General features: G+C 42.5%; 1 protein-coding gene across 2 annotated transcripts in view; it reads right to left on the bottom strand.

The window, feature by feature from the left end:
* The window catches only part of PODXL (podocalyxin like), a 74,675-nt gene extending 52,104 nt beyond the window's left edge, over window positions 1-22,571 (bottom strand). For both annotated transcript variants that reach the window (XM_058190426.1, XM_058190425.1), the window contains exon 1: window positions 22,232-22,571. In XM_058190426.1, coding sequence (XP_058046409.1) covers window positions 22,232-22,328 — 97 coding nt within the window. In that variant the 5' untranslated portion in view covers window positions 22,329-22,571. The remainder of the gene's footprint in view (window positions 1-22,231) is intronic.
* Between the last annotated feature and the right edge of the window lie 1,987 nt (window positions 22,572-24,558).

A 24,558-nucleotide genomic window follows, 5' to 3' on the forward strand; every position in this document is an offset into this window, starting at 1 on the left:
TTGACTTTGTATATAAATATACAAATAGAATGAGACTATTGCCTTACACAATGTAAGCCGCCCTGAGTCTTCGGAGAAAGGCGGGATATAAATGTAAATAAAATTTTTTAAAAAAAGTTATCATTCTCTCTCTCATTACTGATGTTGCGATATTTTTGTTGGGAGTGGTGTGAGCTGCCCAGAGTCAATGAGAGTTGGGTAGCATGCAAATTTAATTTAGGTAATTAATTGATCAGGCGTTCCAATATTTTCTTCCCCAAACCCCAAAGGACTGTGTTGTACCTCTCTTGGAAAATCCTTGTTATAGGTCAGTGATAGCTAACCCTTTTGCTGTCGCATGCCAAGAGTGGGGGGAGCGCGGGGCGGGGATTGTGCACGTGCGTGCCCACACTCATAATTCAATGTGCCCCACCCCCACACGTGTGCACGACCCCCCCCCACATACGCTCCCCACGTTTTTGGCACGCGATGGCATAGTGGGCCCAGTAGGCCCGTTTTTAGCCCTCCCCAGGGTCCAGAGACTTTCTTGGAGCCTGGGGAGGGTGAAAACGGTCTTCCCCAACCCCTCCCGGAGGCCAGAAACAGCCCGTTTCCTGACTTCCAATGGGCCCAGAAGGCCCGAAAATCAGCTGGCCGGCGTGCGCATGCACACTGGAGCTGACCTAGGGCAAAGCTCGCGTACCCACAGATATGGCTCCCCCTGCCATAGGTTCGCCATCGCGGTTATAGGTGACGCAAACATAACTCGGTGTTTCTTCAAAGTTGTCCATGAATGGTCTGATTTTCCTGGACAGTTTTAAGACTGCAAATCCTGCATTTACTCCTCCATGTGAAGGTTTATTAAACAGAAGACCCCTTTCTGCCCTTAAACGACCAAATGATCGTTTGACACTTTGCACGCCCAAATTATTTATTTTCGGAGGCCTGCTGAAAATATTTTCTGGAGCCTTTGAGAGGAAAAAAAAAAAGAAAAGAAAAGAAACCCAACCACAATAAACAGTAGGATCCGAGGGTCATTTTATTTCAGATTATCAACTTCCCCAGTTTTGGGTCTCTAAGGGCAGAGGCCTTTTCTGATCTTCCTGCTTCTTTAGACTGGACGGGAAACTCCCTTCCGATCTCAGCCTCTCAGAGAAATTTATCTGATTTGCCCAACAGAAATTAATAAACAGCTGAGCGATCTTAAAAGGAATTGCTCAGCACCAAACATCCTTTGATCTCGAAGGAGCTTCAACCTTTGGAGAACAAGATTTTTAAGCCCAGCCCAATGTTCCTTTCCAGGGAAATGCCAGCTTAGCTGACATCAAAGGATAACTTGGTACAGTAGCGGCCAGAATTGTGGAAACCTTTTGGGAAAAATTGTATTTTCTAAAACTAGCTAATAACACCACTTTTTTTTTTTGGAGTAGTACCGTAAAATTATATATCGGTGGAAAGGTAATTGAATCAAGAATGTAATGCAGCAACTTTTATGAAGGATTTGCTTTTAGAATAGCAGTTACAGCATAAAGAAGAAAAGTGAAAGACGTAGAAAAAACGAGATATACAAAAATGATCACCATGGAAAAAATGAGATATATGCAAAAATGATCCCCATGTCAGTTAATACTTAATTGGGTATATAACCTTTAGCATGTATTACAGGCCTTACAACATCTTCCCATGGAGTGAACCAAGTCTTTGAGTTCTGCAGCTGTTATCATGTGAAACCAAAATTGAAGGATGGCTTCTATTAACTGGGTTTTGTTGCTGGGTCGCTTCTGACTAACCAGTTTCTTGAGTCGGCTCCAGTGGTGGGATTCAAATAATTTAACAACCGGTTCTCTGCCCTAATGATTTCTTCCCACAAACAGTTCACCTGTCGTGTCCCACTCCTCCGCTGACGGCCGGGTCAGGGAAATCCGAATCAGGCTTGCCTCTGCAGCTCTGCCCAAAGTCCTAGCAAAGTCCTCAGAGCAGGCAGGAGACCAGTAAGTGACCAGCAAGATAAGTTCGACTTTTGCCTGACTCAGAGACTGCCAGAAAGTAGATCCTTTATATAGGCCATGGGGTGTGGCTCCATGACTCAGCACTCATTAAGGCCTGCCCCTCCCTTCCTTCTGTTGCCTCCGCCTATCCAGTCTTCTGATGCGAGGGTCACTCCAATCAGCAGCTGTTGGAAATAAACTTTCCTCAGGCTCACATGCTGTGGAGGAGGGGGAGGGGTCTAGCTGCTCCGTTTGCCTGGGCACGGAGCCAGGGCTGGGGCCGGGAGGTGCTCCCTCCTCTTCAGCTTGTCTGGGCATGGAGCCAGGACTGGGGCTGGGAGGCATACATTCCTCCGTGTTCGGGAGCAGATAAGAAGGCCCCAGCTGCTGTGAGAGCGGACAAGACACAACATCACCAAACTGCTCAGAAAGTTAACAACCGGTTCTCCCGAAGTGGTGCAAACTGGCTGAATCCCACCACTGGTCGGCTCCATAGATTTTCCATCGGGTGAAGGTCTGGGCTCTTCCCAGGCCATTCCAGCAGTGGAATAGGATTCTCTTGAAACTCCAAAAAAAAAAGTGGTGTTATTAGCCGTCAAACCTCAACAATACACTTTTCCCAAAAAGGTTTCCACAATTCTGGCCATGACTGTATGTACAAATTCAAATTTCCCCTTAAAAGAAGTCGTCCTTCGTTTGCACCCAGGCCTGGCTGATAAGTCACATCCTTTCAAATGATTCACACAGCCTGAGATTTACTCATGTTCCAAGTATGCTGCAAATTGACACATCTTCCCCATGGGAGGGATTCTCTGAGGACGATGCATTTTTCAGAGTTAAAACTAAAGGTAGTCCTTGACTTACAACACAGTTCATTTAGTGACGTTTCAAAGTTACGACTGCAATGAAAAAAACGGACTTACGGCCCTTTTTCACACTTAGGACCGCTGTAGCATCCTCTTGGTCACATGATCACACACAAGACACACAACCACTAGAGTTGCAACGGGGTAAAATAAACTTCAGACGTAACTACGGCTCATCCCCGACTTGCAACGGTTCGCCGTTCAAAGTGACCACCATTTTTTTCCACGCTTAACGGCCGCTGCAGCATTCCCGTGGTCACATGATCAGATGCTTGGCAGCTGGTTCCTATTTATGACGGTCGCAGGGTCCCCGACGGGAGTCACGTGATCCCCTTTTGGGACCTTCTGACGAGCAAAGTCAACAGGAAAGCCGGATTCCCTTAACAACCGTGTGGCTAACTTAACGGCTGCGGTGATTCACTTAATAACTGTGGCAAGAAAGGTCTTAAAGTGAGGCAAAACTCACTTAAACGTTTCACTTCAGCCTCAGCCCAAGCTCAGACAAATGGCCATCTAGTCTCTTCTTGAAGACCTCCGGTGTTGTAGCACCCACAATTCTTGGAGACAATGTGGTTCCAGCGGAAGAGAGAAGCAACCAGGAATTAAGGAGAAACTCCTAGCAGTGACGACAATTAGCCAGTGGAACAGCTTGCCACCAGAGGTTGTGGATGCTCCATCACTCGGTGTTCTCAAGAAAAGTCTAGACCAGGGGCCTACAACCTTAAACACTCAAAAGAGTCATTTGGACCCGTTTCCCACAGAAAAGAAAACACTGGGAGCCACAAAAACCCTTCCCGTGACTGACTGTTTCTTCAGCGGCCACAAAACTAGCATGTGTAGTAGTTGAATTAAACGTTCTGTTTTCTTCTGAAACTTTTCTTTTCTTGGATTTATCCACGGTTGGCCTACCAGGGGTTGAAAAGCTCAATAAATTGCGTGCCGGTGGGTGTCACACAAATTGGTGGTTGTGACGCAGGTTTTGAGCGACAGGGAGCCGCAGCAGAACCGTGAAAGAGCCACAGGCGGCTCCAGAGCTGCAGGTTGCTGACTCCTGGTCTAGACAGTCACTTATCTGAAACAGTATAGGTTCTCCTGCTTGAGCAGTGGGCTGGATTAGAAGACCTCCAAGGTCCATTCCAGTCCATTCCTACTCCATGGTTATTTGTTCTGTCAGGAAATTTCTCCTTATTTCTAGGTTGGATCTCTCCTTGATAGGTTTCTATGATAGGTTTTTATGTACAGTGAGAGTTTTATGTACCATACAGTTTTATGTACCAAGACAAATTCCTTGTGTGTCCAATCGCACTTGGCCAATAAAAAATTCAATTCTATTCTATTCTATTCTATTCTATTCTATTCTATTCTATTCTATTCTATTCTATTCTATTCTATTCTATTCTATTCTACTGCTACCAATATTTACAGACCCCTCACATCCTGGACATAAACTGTTTCTACTCCTACCCTCAAAACGACTCTATACAGCACTGCACACCAGAACAACTAGACACAAGAACAGTTTTTTCCCCGAACGCCATCACTCTGCTAAACAAATAATTCCCTCAACACTGTCAAACTAGTTACTAAGTCTGCACTACTATTAATCTTCTCATCGTTCCCATCACCAATCTCTTTCCACTTATGACTGTATGACTATAACTTTGTTGCTTGTATCCTTATGATTTATATTGATATTGTTTCCTGACTGCTTATTTGTACCCTATCATTAAGTGTTAAATTGTACCCTACGACCATCATTTGTGTTGTAAATGTTGTACCTTGATGAAGGTATCTTTTCTTTTATGTACACTGAGAGCATATGCACCAAAGACAAATTCCTTGTGTGTCCAATCACACGTGGCCAATAAAAAATGCTATGCTATTCTATTCTATTCTATTCTATTCTATTCTATTCTATTCTATTCTATTCTATTCTATTCTTTCTTCACTCCTTCTATTCTATTCTATTCTATTCTATTCTATTCTATTCTATTCTATTCTATTCTATTCTATTCTTTTTTCTTTTCTTTTCTTATTTGTACCCTATGACTATCATTAAGTGTTGTACCTTATAATTCTTGATGAAGGTATCTTTTCTTTTATGTACACTGAGAGCATATGTACCAAAGACAAATTCCTCGTGTGTCCAGTCACACTTGGCCAATAAAAATTCTATTCTATTCTATTCTACTCTATTCTGTCACCCTCCGTTCTTCTCTTCATTAGACCACTAGACATATCTAGTTCCCTCAGTCATTTATGTGAGGGGTCTCCAACCTTGGCAACTTTAAGCCTGTTGGACTTCAACTCCCAGAATTTCCCAGCCAGCAAAGCTTTCTGGGAGTTGAAGTCCGACAGGCTTAAAGTTGCCAAGGTTGGAGACCCCTGACTTGTGTGACCAACTGCAGAAAATAGAGCGTTTTGCAAAATAATTGGGCTGGCCTGAATCCCTTCAGTGCTACCATCTCAGGAGCGTTGCTTATAGGCAGGGCTTTCAAAGATGAAAGTGCCATGCAGAGTCGCGGGGGAAAAAGCAGATGGGGGATTTTTTTTAACCCCCCCCCCGGTGCCCTCATTTATTTCCGCTGGGGAGAATTTTATTTTGCGCAGGGCAAGGATTCCACTTTCCATGACTCAGCTCTGGAGAAGACCGATGTCTTGCAAAGGAGCAGGTTACTCACTTCTCCTGCTTGGAATGCTGGCACCCGCCCAAAGTAACCTCTCGTGTGGTTTCGCTCATATGACTTTCAAACTGAGTCACTGGGGTCCAATGCGAGATCTGGCAGCGCCCATCCACTCTCCGTTCCGCTGTGTAGACGTGCGGAATTCTAAACAGCACAAGGAAGGAATTTACAATCCCTTTACTACGTGGAAGCTGCCTGGGGATAACAGTTTTGGGAATGTGCTTCTCAATTAGCGACTCATCTCCTGCAGGTGAAATTCTCCTGTTCTCGAAACACACACGCACACACAGCAGTGGTGGTATTCAGCCGGCTTCATCCGGTTCGGGCAAACCGGTAGCGGCTGCTGCGGGAGGCTCCGCCCACCCACCCTGACGTCTTCATGTCCCGTTTTTGACGCTCTGCGCATACGCAGAAGTTCCTGTGCCTGCGCGGAGGTGGCGTGTGCGCTCACATTTCCGAAGCAGTAGCGAAGGTAAGTGAATACCACCCCTCACACACACACACACACACACACGCCAATAGAGTTGCAACGGGGCAAAATAAAGTTCAGACGTAACTATGGGTCGTCCCCGACTTACAACTGTTCGTTTTAGTGACCGTTCAAATTTGTTTCACACTTACGACTGTTGCAGCATCCCCACGGTCACATGATCAGATGCTTGGCAACGGACTCGTGTTTATGACCATTGCAGCGTCCCCGGGGTCACGCGATCCCCTTTTGTGACCTTCTGACAAATAAAAGAAAGGCAATGGGGAAGCCGGATTCACTTAACAACCGTGTCACTAGCTTAAGGACTGCAGCGATTCAACTTCAAAACGGTGGCAAGAAAGGTCGTAAAATGAGCAACTGAAATTTGGGGCTCAGTTGTCATCGTAAGTCAAGGACTACCTGTACTTACATAAAGTATAAAGAACGGTTGCAGGAACTCACTATGCCTAGTTTAATGAAAAGAAGGACCAGGGGAGACATGATAGCAGTGTTCCAATATCTCAGGGGCTGCCCCAAAGAAGAGGGAGTCAAACTATTCTCCAAAGTACCTGAAGGCAGGACAAGAAGCAACGGGTGGAAACTAATCAAGGAGAGAAGCAACCTAGAACTAAGGAGAAATTTCCTGACGGTTAGAACAATTAATCAGTGGAACAATTTGCCTCCAGAAGTTGTGAATCCTTCAACACTGGAAGTTTTTAATCAAAGATTAGATAACCGGGCCGCAGTGTGGCTCAGGCTGTTAAGAAGCCTGTTATTAAAACACAGCTGCCTGCAATTACTGCAGGTTCAAGTCCCACCAGGTCCAAGGTTGACTCAGCCTTCCATCCTTTATAAGATAGGTAAAATGAGGACCCAGATTGTTGGGGGGGGGGGTCAATAAGTTGACTTTGTAAATATACAAATAGAATGAGACTATTGCCTTACACACTGAGTCTTCGGAGAAGGGCGGGATATAAATGTAAATTAAAAAAAACAAAAAACCATTTTGTCTGAAGTGGTGTAGGGTTTCCTGCCTAAGCAGGGGGTTGGACTAGAAGACCTCCAAGGTCTTTTCCAACTCTCCTATTCTATTCTATTCTATTCTATTCTATTCTATTCTATTCTATTCTATTCTATTCTATTCTATTCTATTCTATTCTACATTGCTTATTTTAAACCTGGCTGCATACTTCATGCAAGCTAGGCATTCTATCCAGACGTCACCTTTCAAGCCAACTTCCTTGCAATTTAAAGACGAAGGGGTGTAATAGGTTGTATGCTGAGTCACAGAGAAATGTGGTGCAGCTTGCATGGTTTCTGCAATTTCAATGTTTTGTTGGTTTTATTAGCAATTTCTTTATTTGATGGTTGTGAGACACTTAGGATCCAATAGCATGCAATTTTAGTAAATTATTGTTATTATTTATTTATTTATTTATTTATTTATTTATTAATTAAACTTTTATACCGCCCTTCTCCCGAAGGACTCAGGGCGGTGTACAGCCTTCATTTAAAACAATTGATATACATATTAAAATAACAATTAAAAAACTTATTCAATAAAAGGCCGAAATTAAAACCGTCCAATTGACCATATAAAATACCCAGTAAATTACAATTTAAAATTTAAAATTTAAAATTTAGAATTTAAAAATCAGGCCAGTCCCGCTTGAATAAATAGATAAGTTTTCAGTTCCCGGCGAAAGGTCCGAAGGTCAGGCAATTGGCGTAAACCGGGGGGAAGTTCGTTCCAGAGGGTAGGTGCTCCCACAGAGAAGGACCTTCCTGGGGCCGCCAGCCGACACTGCTTGGCGGACGGCACCTGAGAAGACCCTCTGTGAGAGCGACGGGTCGGTGGGAGGCATGTGGAACAGCAGGCGGTCCCGTAAGTACCCGGCCCTAAGCCATGGAGCGCTTTGAAGGTGGTAACTAAAACCTTGAAGCGCACCCGAAGACCACAGGTAGCCAGTGCAGACTGCGCAGGAGAGGTGTTACCCGGGAGCAACGTGGTGCTCCTCAATCACCCGCGCAGCTGCATTCTGACTAACTGAAGTCTCCGAGTACACTTCAGGGTAGCCCCATGTAGAGAGCATTGCAATAATCCAGTCGAGAAGTGACGAGAGCATGAGTGACCGCATAAGGCATCCCGTCAAGAAAGGGGCGCAACTGGCGGACCAGGCAAACCTGGTAAAAAGCTCTCCTGGAGACGGCCGTCAAGTGATCTTCAAACGACAGCCGTCCATTCAGGAGAACGCCAAGTTGCGCACCCTTTCCGTTGGGGCCAGTGATCGCCCCAACAGTCAGCCGCGGTTGCAGCTGACTGTACCGGGATGCCGGCATCCACAGCCACTCCGTCTTGGATGGATTGAGTCTGAGTCTGTTTCTCCCCATCCAGACCCGTACGGCCTCCAAACAACGGGACAGCACTTCGACAGCTTCGCTGGGGTGGCCTGGGGTGGAAAAGTACAGCTGGGTATCATCAGCGTACAGATGATAACTCACCCCAAAGCCACTGATGACCTCGCCCAACGGCTTCATGTAGATGTTGAACAGGAGAGGCGAGAGAATCGACCCCTGCGGCACCCCACAAGTGAGGCGCCTCGCGGCCGATCTCTGCCCCCCTGTCAACACCGTCTGCGACCGGTCGGAGAGGTAGGAGGAGAACCACCGATAAACGGTGCCTCCCACTCCCAACCCACTCCCAACCCCTCCAACCAGCGCAGCAGGATACCATGGTCGATGGTATCAAAAGCTGATGAGAGATCCAACAGGACCAGGGCAGAGGAGCAACCCCTATCCCTGGCCCTCCAGAGGTCATCCACCAACGCGACCAAAGCTGTCTCCGTGCTATACCCGGGCCGGGTATTATGATCTCTAGTCAGCTTCTAAAACACTTTCTCCTTCATCGCTACCGGTATACGTAGATAATATACTTTCCATAACATTTTGAAACAATAATTGTGTCTACTAAAATCTAGGCAAGTCTATGGTTCATTATTATCGTATTTATTTATTTTTTGCTCCAGTTCTGCAGATTGGGAGCACCAACACATGTTCTAATTGCACCGAGCTGAAATTAGAAAGCTAAGAAATGCCAATAAGTACAAAACTGGGTTAAAGGGAGGAAGAAAGAAGAGAATAAGCAGGGTTTGTAATAAAAGGGAGGTGTAAAACCGGAAAACGATGGAGAATCTTAAAAAGGGGCCCAAAATTTTCATTTCATTGATTTAAGTTTATGGACCACCCAATCTCGGTGAATTAGAAAGATCTGTGACGAGAGAAGAAGGAAAAAAGCAGGACATGAGATTAGCTATGCAGCAGGAGGCTGTGTATATTCTGCAATATTTATTTTTTGGGGAAACTCATTCAAGGAATCCAAGCTGTGCAAGCTGAGATAACAGGCACTGCATTGATGCATTCACACAAATTCACAGTAACCATGTGATAAATCATAAAACAAAAGTTCAGGAATATTCCTTTATCCCATTGTTTTGCAAATCTATGTACACTACAAAGTATATGATTGTTTGAAGAAGATAGATAGAAGCTAGAATTCTTTATTGGCCAAGTGTGATTGGACACACGAGGAATTTGTCTTTGGTGCATATGCTCTCAGTGTACATAAAAAGACAAGATACACTTGTCAAGAATCGTAAGGTACAACACTTAATGATAATCATAGGGTACAAATAAGCCATCAAATCACGTTAGAAAACAATCAATATAAATTTATTTATTTATTTTATTTATTTATCAAACTTCTATACCGCCCTTCTCCCGAAGGACTCAGGGCGGTGTACAGCCTTCATTTAAAACAATAAATATACATATTAAAATAACCATTAAAAAGCTTATTCAATGAAAGGCCAGATTAAAACCGTCGATGACCATAAAAATACCCAATAAAATTACCATTAAAAGTTTAAAATTTAAATTTAGAATTTAAAAAGTCAGGCCAGTCCTGCTTGTATAAATAAATAAGTTTTCAGTTCCCGGCGGAAGGTCGTAAGGATACAGCAACAAGTTACAGTCATACAGTCGTAAGTGGGAGGAGATGGGTGATGGGAACGATGAGAAGATTAATAGTAATAGTAGAAGAGAAGAGAAGAGAAATGCATCTGTACCACCAAGCTCTAAGTGTGAGGAGGAAGGGCAAGCAGTTAAAAATGAATAGAATAGAATAGAATAGAATAGAATAGAATAGAATAGAATAGAATAGAATAGAATAGAATAGAATAGATTTTTTTATTGGCCAAGTGTGATAGGACACACAAGGAATTTGTCTTGGTGCATATGCTCTCAGTGTACATAAAAGAAAATATACCTTCATCAAGAATTCTAAGGTGAATAGAATAGAATAGAATAGAATAGAATTGAACTGAATTGATTTTTTTATTGGCCAAGTGTGATTGGACACACAAGGAATTTGTCTTGGTGCATATGCTCTCAGTGTACATAAAAGAAAATATACCTTCATCAAGAATTCTAAGGTGAATAGAATAAAATAGAATAGAATAGAATAGAATTGAACTGAATTGATTTTTTTATTGGCCAAGTGTGATTGGACACACAAGGAATTTCTCTTGGTGCCTATGCTCTCAGTGTATATAAAAGAAAATATACCTTCATCAAGAATTCTAATGTGAATAGAATAGAATAGAATAGAATAGAATAGAATAGAATTTTTTATTGGCCAAGTGTGATAGGACACACAAGGAATTTGTCTTGGTGCCTATGCTCTCAGTGTACATAAAAGAAAATATACCTTCATCAAGAATTCTAAGGAGAATAGAATAGAATAGAATAGAATAGAATAGATTTTTTTATTGGCCAAGTGTGATTGGACACACAAGGAATTTGTCTTGGTGCATATGCTCTCAGTGTACATAAAAGAAAAGATACCTTCATCAAGGTACAACACTTACAACACTTAATGATAGTCATAGGCTACAATTAAGCAATCAGGAAACAATCAATTACAGTATAAATGAAAGTGAAACCTTCTAGGGCAGCTTATAAATGTAATATTAAAGAGCACCTGTCATTTCAGATCCATCATGGCAGCACCTGTTAGTGGGCATCCAATCACCTGTTGCCCGCTGTGTCCCTCACCTTGTTACATCCCTGTCACATCACCACCATTAAAGTGGATGGGACTGTTGCTGAGTCAACAGAGGGTCAGAGGAGCCACTGCGGGACAGAGACGACAAATATGATCTAAATCGAGTGGATTTAAATCAACCCTTTCTACTAGCGATTTAAGGCACGATTTAAAATCGTGAATTTAAATCGACTTGATTTAAATCAAATCCACCCTGCCTGCAAATCTACAATAGTGGTCAAAACTGTGGGAAAAGTTGTATTTTCTAAAACTATCTAATAATACCACTTTTTTTTGGGGGGGGAGTAGTAGCATAAAATTATTTATCAATGGAAATATAATTAATCAAGAATGCAATGCAATAACTTTTATGAAGGATTTGCTATTAGAATAGCAGTTACAGGATAAAGAAGAAAAGTGAAACAGGTAGAAAAAAATGAGATATACAAAAATTATCACGTCAGTTAATACTTAGTTGGGTAACCTTTAGCATGAACTATGGCCGTACAATGTCTTCCCATGGAGTGAACCAAGACTTTTAGTTCTTCAGCTGTTATCATATGAAACCAAGATTGAATGACGGCTTCTATTAACTGGGTTTTATTGCTGGGTCGCTTCTGACTAACAAGTTTCTTTAGTTGGAAAATCCATCAATTTTCAATTGGGTGAAGGTCTGGGCTATTCCCAGGTCATTCCATCAGTGCGATAGGATTCTCTTGAAACTCCAAAAAAAAAGTGATGTTATTAGCCATCAAACCTCAAAAATACACTTTTCCCAAAAGGTTTCCACATCTTTGGCCACGATTGTATTTAACTGCAGCTTCCATAATCCCCGCTTCCTGGGCCAAGGTGAATGTGGTGTCTGGGTACTTAGGTCTTGTCGAAATACTGGGTACTTCGACAAGACCTAAGTTTAACTCATAGAATCATCTATTGTAATGTCCTTCCTGTCAAAGACTACTTCAGCTTTAATTGCAATAATACAAGAGCAACCAATTGATTTAAAGTTAATGTCAACCACTTTAATCTAGATTGCAGAAAATATGACTTCTGTAACAGAATCATCAGTGCTTGGAACACTTTACCTGACTCTGTGGTCTCTTCCCATAATCCCAAAAGCTTTAACCAAAAACTTTCTACTGTTCACCTCACCCCATTCCTAAGAGGACCATAAGGGGCGTGCATAAGCGCACAAACATGCCTACCATTCCTGTCCTATTGTTTTTCTTTTTATTTTATTTATTTATTTACATTTATATCCCGCCCTTCTCCGAAGACTCAGGGCAGCTTACAGTGTGTAAGGCAATAGTCTCATTCTATTTGTATATTTACAAAGTCAACTTATTGCCCCCCCAACAATCTGGGTCCTCATTTTACCTACCTTATAAAGGATGGAAGGCCACTTCGTGCTTCTGGGAGCAATGTGACTGCAGCTGTTTCTTCCTTTTAACTGCTAGTGGGGTTTGAACTGATTGGGTGGGAGCTTGGCTGTGCTCTGATATATATATATATATATATATATATATATATATATATATATATATATATATATGCTTATATCTCCTAATATTTCCTCATATATATGTTTATATACTATATAATCTTTTTGTGTGATGCTTATATATATTGTTGTGACAAAATAAATAAATAAAATAAATAAATACTGTAGTCCAAACCTCTGCAAGGCGGGCTACCAGACACAAGCACAGCCCAGCAGCAGGAGAATGAAATTACTTGTCAAGGTCACAATTGTAGCTCAGGGAAGGGCGGGGGGGGGAAGGGGAAATCGGAAAAAAAAAAATTCCGCTTGTGTCAGATCTCGAGCTATCCTTCCTCACATTCTCATATCGCAACCCAGATTGTTCAGCGAGCGATGAAAAGCGCTTTTGTTGCCACTCGCCCCACAAAAGTTAATTTTTGAGTGTGGGAGCACCTGTTCAGGTGCTTATTATTTTAAGATGCAACTCCCAGAATCTCAAATGCAGGGAACCCAGAGGTCATCTAGACCAACCCCCTTGCCACTGGGAAGATTCTGGGAGAATCGCAAAAAAGCAATAGCGCTTAGACTTATATACTACTTTTTTTTTAATTTGCATTTATATCCCGCCCTTCTCCAAAGACTCAGGGCGGCTTACAGTGTGTAAGGCAATAGTCTCATTCTATTTAATAGTCTCATTCTATCTAGGACTGGGATATCTACGGGACCGTCTACTGCCAACGTCTATCTCCCAACGACTGGTGCGCTCTCACAGAGAGGGGCTCCTCAGGGTGCCGTCAGCCAAGCAATGTCGACTGGCAGCCCCCAGGGTGAGGGCCTTCTCTGTGGGGGCTCCTACCCTATGGAACGAGCTTCCCCCTGGACTTCGACAACTACCTGACCTTAGGACCTTCCGCCGCGAACTTAAAACCTACTTATTTCGTCTTGCTGGACTCACTTAAATTTTAAAATTATCAAATTGATTTTATGGGTTTTAATTTTTTTGTAAATTTTATAGGGAAATATTTTATCTAAAGTAGCCATATTGAATAGGATTTTTAAGGGTTGTTTTTAGCTTTGTATGTGTTGTTTTTTTTCCTGTATTTTATCCTGGCTATACACCACCCTGAGTCCTTCGGGAGAAGGGCGGTCTATAAATTAAAATATTCTATTCTATTCTATATTCTATTCTATTCTATTTGTATATTTACAAAGTCAACTTATTGCCCCCAACAATCTGGGTCCTCATTTTACCTACCTTATAAAGGATGGAAGGCTGAGTCAACCTTGGGCCTGGTGGGACTTGAACCTGCAGTAATTGCAGGCAGCTGTGTTTTAATAACAGGCTATCTTACAGCCTGAGCCACCACGGCTCTTCTTCATATATATATATATATATATATATATATATGTAGATCTTTGGTTATTCGGGTTTTCTCGAAGAAATTGAAGTGTCTTGGCGACGTTTCGACGAAGTCTCATTCGTCATCTTCAGGCTTCAGCTTCGTGCTTCTGGGAGCAATGTGTGACTGCAGCTGTTTCTTCCTTTTTAACTGCTAGTGGGGGTTTGAACTGATTGGGTGGGAGCTTGGCTGTGCTCTGATTGGATGGGGTTTTTTTGGTGCTATAAGCATATAAGCATATAAGCATATATATATATGCTTATATCTCCTAATATTTCCTCATATATATGTTTATATACTATATAATCTTTTGTGTGATGCTTATATATATTGTTGTGACAAAACAAATAAATAAAATAAATAAATACTGTAGTCCAAACCTCTGCAAGACACAAGCACAGCCCCGCAGCAGGAGAATGAAATGACTTGTCAAGGTCACAATTGTAGCTCAGGGAAGGGGAGGAGGAAGGGGAAATCGGAAAAAAAAAAAATCCGCTTGTGTCAGATCTCGAGCTATCCTTCCTCACATTCTCATATCGCAACCCAGATTGTTCAGCGAGCGATGAAAAGCGCTTTTGTTGCCACTCGCCCCACAAAAGTTAATTTTTGAGTGTGGGAGCACCTGTTCAGGTGGTTATTGTTTTAAGATGCAACTCCCAGAATCTCAAATGCAGGGAACCCAGAGGTCATCTAGACCAACCCCCTTGCCACTGGGAAGATTCTGGGAGAATCGCAAAAAAGCAATAGCGCTTAGACTTATATACTACTTTTTTTTTTATTTGCATTTATATCCCGCCCTTCTCCGAAGACTCAGGGCGGCTTACACTGTGTTAAGCAATAGTCTTCATCCATTTGTATATTATATACAAATATATATATATACTTCATAGTGCTTTGACAGAGTCAGGATCTGACCCCTAAAAAAAAAAGAATCAAGGTTCTCACTTTGATCTCGGAAGGACGGAAGGCTGATCGAACACCAGCATGTGGGGCAGAGTGTGCCTGAAATATAGCTGGTCCTCGACTTATGACCACAATTGATCACCAACATTTCTTGTTGCTAAACGAGACAGCTGTGAAGCGAATTTTGCCCCGTTTTACAGCCTTTCTTGCCACAGTCGTTAAGTAAGTCACTGCAGTTGTTCAGCTATTAACGTGGTTAAGTAAAACTGACTTACCTGTCGTCAGAAGTCAACGGACAAGCCAGATTCACTTAACAAACGTAGGAGGAAAAGTCGTTAAAATGGGGCGTAGCTCACTTAACAAATTTTTCACTTAGCAGCATAAATTCTGAGCTCAGTTGTGGTCGTTAAGTGGAGGACGATCTGTATTTATGACCGTTGCAGAGTCCCGGAGTTACGTGATCTCTTTTTCCAACTTTCCGACATGCAAAGGCAACGGGGAAGCCAGATTCAATGAGAAACCAAGTTACTAACTTGATTGCCATAGTTGACTTCACAACTGTGGCAAGCAAGGTCGTAAAATGGGGCAAAACTCACTGAACAGCTGTCTCGCTTAGCAACAGAAATGGCGGTCAATTGTGGTCGTAAATCGAGGATCACCTGTAATTCTTGCTGCTTGGCCTCGCCCCGGAGGCTGGAAACAGCAACGGAGTTACGCCAAATCTTTCAAGCTTGGTTGCTTTCCACAGAAGTTTTTCATCACATCTTTCTCACAAAAGGTGGAAAAACAATTCCTTTTCTTTTTATTTGTTTTATTCATGTAACATTCAATTTCCACCAACCAGCGTGTGATCTGGGTACAATTATTTTTAAACCATCATAATCCACATATCTGTTGTGATATTCATCACCATAATGTTAATATATATAATAGCGATACATCATCTTCTTTAACAACTCTCCACATTAACCTTTCCTCTTTTTTATATCTCCTCCTTTCTAACTTCTGTTTCTATTGCCTAGCCATTGACAGAATATATCCCATGTCAAAAAATATTCAGTTTCTTCTTTATCCTTAATAGTGAGCATTAATCTGTTCATTTCTGTGCATTGTAATGTTTTCTTTTTTTTTTAATTGAAAAGTTTTAACAAGCAAAAACATTTTTCCCCCTTTCCTCCCCCTTCCCCCCTCCCCCCCCCCCCCGCTTCCTGGGTCAATCACAAGGTATTGTTATACATAAACCAAACATAGAGTAAAATTTTCCCTTCTAATCCAATTAACCTCATCCAAATCTTTTCATTTCCTAACCCCCCCCCCATTATATAAAATAATACTTCCTAGTTATTCAAAGGCAATCTGATATTTCTTAATCTGATATCTGTTTTGTAAATAATCAATCCATTTTTTCCATTCAATTAAATATCTTTCCTGCGTATAATTTTGGGAATTATAACGGATTGTACAGTGACTGAGACTAAATTGATTTTGAACTTAATAACAGCAGCAGGGCTGTTGATTGGACAATATTGGAAGAAAAAAGAGTTACCTACAATAGAAGAATGGATATTGAAAGTTACTACCTTGGCTGAGATGGCTAAAATCTCAGCTTTTTTGAAAGACAATACGCATTGTAATATTTTCTTGATTTGGAAAAAAGCTAAGCTGGGTTGAACCGGTTAGTTGGTGGATGAGAGACCCAGGCTGGGAAATTTTGCTTTGATTTTAAAGAAAAGAGATTTACAACGGGGGAAGAATCTATCTTAAGGCTAGGATCAGCAAGTTCTCTGAAAGTTTCCTTTATTTAAATACATTGCCATGATTTTTATGATCCTTTTCTCTTGGGTTAATTTGAAGTGGTATATAGGAAGCCAACTAAACAGTGAGTAAATAATAATAATAATAATAATAATAATAATAATAATAATAATAATAATAATAATAGGCAGACAGGATTAATAATCATCTACTCTAAGAACCTTGAAAGACCTTCATATTTACGAAAAGCCAGGAGGGGAAAGGAGAAAGAAAAAAAGCATCTGCCATATTTTCTAAGAAAAATAGATTCTCATCTATTGCTGGATTGGGCAGATGTCGGTGGGCTACAACAACACCCATCATTCCCCCACCACTGGATATGGATATGTAATGGGCCCCGGAGTCTAAAAATACCTGAAGCTCCCCATATTCCTAAACCCTCATCTTTTAATAATAAATAAAAATGTTAGGGACATATTTAATGTCACCTCATACCACGAGACAAGCAGAATATGACTTTGACGAATAAATGTAGACAGTTAGCGACCACAAAATCTCCTAAGAGGATCCTCCAAGTCGCCGAAGGACGAAAATTCTGTTTTTGAGCTCCATGAAACTTAAATTGGATTTACTGTACATTCGCTTCAGAATGGAATAGGTGGAAAATTGGTGTTTGTGGGTTTTGTCAAGTTTGTGGGAAACTAAATTGACCAAATACAGTAGCCTGGTTTCGAACCTACCACGGCGCAGAAAACCACATTCAACGCAACCACACAGATTCTTCCAAACTCGATTAAAACAGACCATCTGAATGCCTCCATCCAGCAAAACTCCAACTTGTTGAGACACCTCAGCTTCCAAGGCCCCCAGTTTCTGCCCAAAAATATTCCATGGGCTAAAATCTCTTCACGGATCACCACCAAAAAAAAGAAAAAAAGTTGAAAAATTGTGTGTAATCATGTGAGTCCTCAACTTATGATTGCAACGACTTATGACTGTAAAATTCTGGGCTCAGTTACTTGAGGGGCTTTCGCAGAGAAGAGGGGATTGGCCTATTCTTCCAAAGCCCCTGAAGGCAGGACAAGAAGCAACAGATGGAAACTGATCAAGGAGAGAAGCAACCTCTCACCTGTTTGGAACCCTCACCACATCTCTGACATCAATACAATTGAACGTGTCCAGAAATATTTTACAAGAAGAGTTTTCCATTCCTCTGTAAACAACAAAATACCTTATCCCACCAGATTTGAAATCCTGGGCTTGGAAAACTTGGAACTCCGTCGCCTTCGACAAGACCTAAGTTTAACTCATAGAATCATCTATTGTAATGTCCTTCCTGTCAAAGACTACTTCAGCTTTAATTGCAATAATACAAGAGCAACCAATAGATTTAAACTTAATGTTAACCGCTTTAATCTAGATTGCAGAAAATATGACTTCTGTAGCAGAATCATCAGTGCTTGGAATACTTTACTTGACTCTGTGGTCTCTTCTCATAATCCTAAAAGCTTTAACCAAAAACTTAAAGTTGTGAGTGCACCAACACTGGAGGTTTTTAAGAAAAGACCAGACAGCCATTTGTCTGAAATGATATAGGGTCTCCTGCTTGAGCAGGGGGTTGGACTAGAAGACCTCCAAGGTCCCTTCCAGCCCTATAATTCTATGCTCAGTCTCTCTCAAAGGTCTCCAACCTCAGCCAGGATTCTTACACCTGCTGAAGTTCCATGAGACCAGATCACAACTGCAGAAAAAACAATGGCTACCAACCTGCCTGTATATTGCACGAGTCAAAAAGAGGGCTGTGAAAATATTTACAGATCCCTCACATCCTGGACATAAACTGTTTCAACCCCTCAAAACGATGTTATAGAGCACTGCACACCAGAATAACTAGACACAAGAACAGTTTTTCCCCAAATGCCATTACTCTGCTAAACAAATAATTCTCTTAACACTGTCAAGCTATTTACTAAATCTGCACTACTATTGATCTTTTCATCGTTCCCATCACCCATCTCCTTCCACTTATGACTGTATGACTGTAACTTTGTTGCTTGTATCCTTATGATTTATATTGATATTTTTTCCTGATTGCTTATTTGTACCCTATGACTATCATTAAGTGTTGTACCTTACGATTCTTGATGAAGGTATCTTTTCTTTTATGTACACAGAGAGCAGATGCACCAAGACAAATTCCTTGTGTGTCCAATCACACTTGGCCAATAAAAAATTCTATTCTATTCTATGAGGCCAAATGCAGAAGATGTCTGCCTATGTGGTCAACACGTTCTGCGTATAAAATAAAGAAGAACTTTTGCCTGGTGTAACTTTTCATCTAGGGTTGGTGCATGGGGGGCCAATGGATGTTGTTAATCATACTAACAAAAATCTGGCAGGCTGGCTTTTCAATCGAGAGATTTATTGGGGGGAAGGCACCCCGTATTCTAAGCAGGCATAAACAGAAGAGGAGAGCCTGTCTGGTCTAATAGTTAAGGCACCAGGCTAGAAAATGGGTGACAGTGAGTTCTAGTCCTGGCTTAGCCATGAAAGCGAGCTGGGTGACTTTGGGCCAATCACTAGGAGACAGTGAGTTCTAGTCCCACCTTAGGCACAAGGATTGTTGCTATATTTATTTTTTATTTTATTTGTCATAACAATATATATAAGCATCACACAAAAGATTATATAGCATATAAACATATATATGAGGAAATATAAGGAGGTATAAGCGCATATATATATATGAAGAAAAAAGAAAAACAATAGGACAGGAACGGTAGGCACGTTTGTGCTCTTATGCACGCCCCTTATGGTCCTCTTAGGAATGGGGTGAGGTCAATAGTGGAAAGTTTTTGGTTAAAACTTTTGGGATTATGAGAAGAGACCACAGAGTCAGGTAAAGTGTTCCAAGCACTGATGATTCTGTTACAGAAGTCATATTTTCTGCAATCTAGATTAAAGCGGTTAACATTAAGTTTAAATCTATTGGTTGCTCTTGTATTATTGCAATTAAAGCTGAAGTAGTCTTTAACAGGAAGGACATTACAATAGATGATTCTATGAGTTAAACACAGGTCTTGTCGAAGGCGACGGAGTTCTAAGTTTTCTAAGCCCAGGATTTCAAGTCTGGTGGGATAAGGTATTTTGTTGTTTTCAGAGGAGTGAAGAACTCTTCTTGTAAAATATTTCTGGACATGTTCAATTGTACTGATGTCAGAAATGCGGTGAGGGTTCCAGACAATATATGGACAATAGGAAGAGGAAAGTGTGTTGGATATGCTCACCACGTCGAGTTATTTGTAAAAAATAATAATAATAAAGGTGGGATACAAATAAACGAAGTAATAAAATAACAACATCCAACCTTATAAATTAGACGTGCAATAATTCAATTTGTCCTGGCTATTTTGTCTACCATTATCAACTCTGGTTGTCTTCAGGTTCAAAGCTCCTAGCGAGTCCTTTCCATGCCCCTCCCTAGCTGACTAATTTCCATCCAACTTTCAACAGGCATATCACTAAACCAGCATTATTACAATACACAAGTTTTACAAGGACGATATAGTGTTTGGCGACATCAGACTGACTTCAGCACTGAGCAGACGTTGGCTGATTTTGGAAGCCAAGCATCTAAAGTCACTTTTGAGGGCCACCAAGAAAACTGCATAGACTATCACCCAAGCAATTGACGTTAAACCAAATGAGGATTACACCCTGCGAAGAATCCAAACCATGTGTTGGTCCTTCACATCTGCTGAACCATTTCAGCCAGTTCTTCAGATTTTGGGGACATTACCCTACATCCATTCCCTTTCAACCCAGATCTTCAACCTAAGAATAAGCGGATTCACACAACACACAAAATCCTGGTTAACAAATTATAATAGTTGCAATCACCTAACATCCTATCCAAACCAATAATCTGTTGGTTTATATAATAATCAAACCAGACCTGTATACTGCACGAGTCAAAAAGAGAGCTGGGAAAATATCTACAGACCTCTCGCATCCTGGACATAAACTGTTTAAAACTCCTACCCGACGCTATAGAATAGAATAGAATAGAATAGAATTTTTTATTGGCCAAGTATGATTGGACACACAAGGAATTTGTCTTGGTGCATATGCTCTCAGTGTACATAAAAGAAAAGATACGTTCATCAAGGTACAACATTTACAACACAATTGATGATCAATATATCAATATAAATCATAAGGATTGCCAGCAACAAGTTATAGTCATACAGTCATAAGTGGAAAGAGATTGGCGATGGGAACTATGAAACGATTAATAGTAGTGCAGATTCAGTAAATAGTCTGACAGTGTTGAGGGAATTATTTGTTTAGCAGAGTGATGGCCTTCGGGAAAAAACTGTTCTTGTGATATTGTTTCTTGACTGCTTATTTGTACTCTATGATTATCATTAAGTGTTGTACCTTACGATTCTTTTATGTACACTGAGAGCTTATGCATCGAAGACAAATTCCTTGTGTGTCCAATCACACTTGGCCAATAAAAAAAAAATCTATTCTATTCTATTCTAATTCTAATTCTATTCTAAATCCTATTCTATTCTTTCCTCCTCCTTCTATCCTATCCTCCTCCTTCTATTCTATTCTAATTCTATTCTAATTCTATCCTAATTCCTATTCTATTCTATTTCTTATTCTATTCTAATTCCTATTCTATTCTTTCTTCCTCTCCTCTCCTCCTCCTCCTTCTATTCTATTCTATTCTTTCTTTTCTCCTCCTCCTCCTTCTATCCTATCCTATCCTCCTCCTTCTATTCTATTATATTCTAATTCTATCCTAATTCCTATTCTATTCTATTTCTTATTCTATTCTAATTCCTATTCTATTCTATTCTTTCCTCCTCTCCTCTCCTCCTCCTCCTATCCTATCCTATTCCTCCAAATTTTAATGCCATATTTGCTTCTGCAGAGCCTCCATCTGATCAACCCCCCCCCACAACCCAGGGTGTCTTCCACAACCCCCGGCTGGAAGCACTTTTGCAAAACCTCTGGATTGCAGGCGTCCCAGGGCCTGCTGCCTGCCGCCTTCCCACAATATCCATAACCCGCGGTTGCCTTCATTGCAACCCCTTCCCCCCTTTTTTCCTCTGGGTTCCCACGAGACCCAAAGCCCTAAAACAACAACAACAACAAAAAAAAACAAAAAAAAGAACACAACCCAGGCTAGTCCGCCCGGCGTGCTTATAAACCCACCCGAAGAGATTAAACCCGCTTTCAGAGTTAAGTCTCCCCCCTCCCCCGCCTCCCCAAGGCTTGATCTTTTTAACCCGAGTGGGTTAAAGCGTTCGTGTGAATACTTTAACCCGGATCGGGGGGGGGGGAGAACATTTTTCCTTCTTCATTTACCGGTGGAGGGGGGGAAAGAAGGGGAAGGAAACGACCCTTCCCCCCCCCACCCCGGAGCCCCCTGCTCTGATTGCTCCAAACAGGGAGACCTACCACAGAGCCCATCATCCCCGGCTGCAGCCGAACGATGGGCGGTGCGAGCTTTCCTCCCTTCGCCGCAGCGGACGGCTCCGACCCGTTTCTTCCCCCGACCCCCCTCCCTCGACTCCGTTGCGGTCTCTTACCTCCGCAGGGCGGCGAGCCCAGCAGCCCCGCCAGCAGCAGCACCAGCCGCCACCGCAGCGCCCAGCGCATGGCGGGAGGAGGATCCCCTCTGAGCATAGTAAGAGCGCTCCCGGGTCCGGACCGGACGCCAGCCGGAAAGAAAGAGAGAGAGAGAGAGAGAGGCAGGTCCGGAGTTGGCTTGCCTGCTTTTTAAATTAAATTAAATTTAATTTAATTTTTCTCCTTCGCGCCGGCTGGGAAGAAAGTCTCGCAAGCGGCGCCCCGAGCCCGCTCCTTTGCCGGACGGTTCCCCCCTCCCCAACTCGCTTCGCTCCGCAGCGCGGCTCCCACCTCCGTCCCCTCGGCTCCCTCGAGCCGGACTGAAGTCCGCCGCGCGGCTGGGCAGGTAAGATGCGGCTCGAGGGGCGGGGCCGGCCACCCGATTGGCTTGTCTCCCCCCCCTCAGGCCGGTTTGCCCGGAGTGGCTGGAGGTTTTTTTGTTTTTTTTTGACCCGGCCCCGATTGGACGGCGCGTCTGTCGGTTGGATTGAAAGAGGAGGTGGGGGGGGATGGTTTCCCCGCCCACTCCGGGTGGGCGGGGCCAGAGGAGAGGAGGGGGTTGCTGCGTTCTCACGATCTGCTGAACCCGACCGATGGGCTGCATCCATCCGTGCGTGTTTTTTTTGGTTTTTGTCCCGGCTGGGAGGGAAACCAAAAGAAGCCAGGTGGACTTTGGTTAAGGGGTGGATGGTGGGCTGCTGCCAGGGATGCTGGTGGCCTTGGAATAACACACACACACACACACACACACACACACACACACCCCGGGTAGAAGTGTCGTGGGGAAGGTGACAAGGCGTGTCTTCAGCCAGCCCCTGTTGTTTTCTTTTCTTGGCATCACGGGAGACAAATTTGAAATGCTGGGGGGAAAAAACAATTTCTTTTCCCCTTGGCTATCTGCTTGCTTGTCTGTTTGTCTGTCTGTCTGTCTTATCTATCTCCATCCATATCTTTCTCTATCTGTCTGTCTGTCTTTCTGTCTGTCTATCTATCATTTATCTATCTATCTCTGTCACCCACCCACCCACCCATCCATGTCTGTCTATCTTATCTATCTATCTATCTTCCATCTGTCTGTCTGTCTGTTTGTCTCTCTCTCTCTCTCTCTCCATCATCCACCCACCCACCCATCCATGTCTGTCTGTCTATCTATCTATCTTATCTATATCCATCCATCCATCTATATCTATCCATCCATATCTATCTATCTGTCTATCTATCTATCTTATCTATATCCATCCATCCATCCATCTATATCTATCCATCCATATCTATCTATCTATCTATCTATCTATCTATCTATCTATCTATCTATCTATCTATCTATCTATCTACATCCTTCCATCCATCCATCTATATCTATCCATCCATATCTATCTATCTATCTATCTATCTATCTATCTATCTATCTATCTATCTATCTGCATCCTTCCATCCATCCATCTATATCTATCCATCCATATCTATCTATCTATCTCCACTTACCCACCCATGTCTGTCTGTCTGTCTGTCTTATCTATATCCATCCATCCATATCCATCCATCCATCCATATCTATCTATCTCCATCCACCCACCCTGTCTGTCTGTCTGTCTTATCTATCTGTTGTGTCCTCCTCGCCTCCATCCGAAGGATGGCTTAATTAGCCGGCTCTTATCAGCTCTGGCAGCAAAAGAGCCAGCGTCTGCCAAGAGCCCTCGATAGCTGCCAAGACGCTGGTGAGTCACAACCTTCAGCTCTAGTCAATCTGTGGATTTGCCTCATACAAAGAGACACACCAGCTCTTGCTGCCTTTTATATCCTGTGGGGTGTGGCTCCATGACTCAGCACTTCCTAGGCCTGCCCCTCCCCTGCTTCTGTTGCTCCCTCCTCTCCTGCCTACAAAACCTAGGATTCAACCACGCCTGATTGCTGTCAGCTGGGCCTGCAGGCGTGGCCTGGGGAGGGGGGAAGAGTCAGGGGATGGAGGCCTCATTATCTCTTTCACTTGGCCTGCTTCTGGCTCCTGGAGCTGATCCAGGGAGACCGGTGCTTCCGAGGTAAGTCCTGACCGGCCCTTCCCCCTCACTGTCCAAATCACTTTCTGGCAGGGGGCCCGGCTCCAAGGCACTTTCGGGCATGGGGCCAGGTTCGGGGGTGGGAGCCACAACAGTATCTATCTTATCTATATCCATCCATCTATCTATATCTATCCATCCATTATCTATCTATCTATCTATCTGTCTATCTATCTATCTATCTATCTATCTATCTATCTATCTTATCTGTATCTATATCTAACTATATC

This window comes from Ahaetulla prasina, chromosome 7 (assembly GCF_028640845.1).
Source record: "Ahaetulla prasina isolate Xishuangbanna chromosome 7, ASM2864084v1, whole genome shotgun sequence".
In the NCBI taxonomy this organism is placed as follows: domain Eukaryota; kingdom Metazoa; phylum Chordata; class Lepidosauria; order Squamata; family Colubridae; genus Ahaetulla; species Ahaetulla prasina.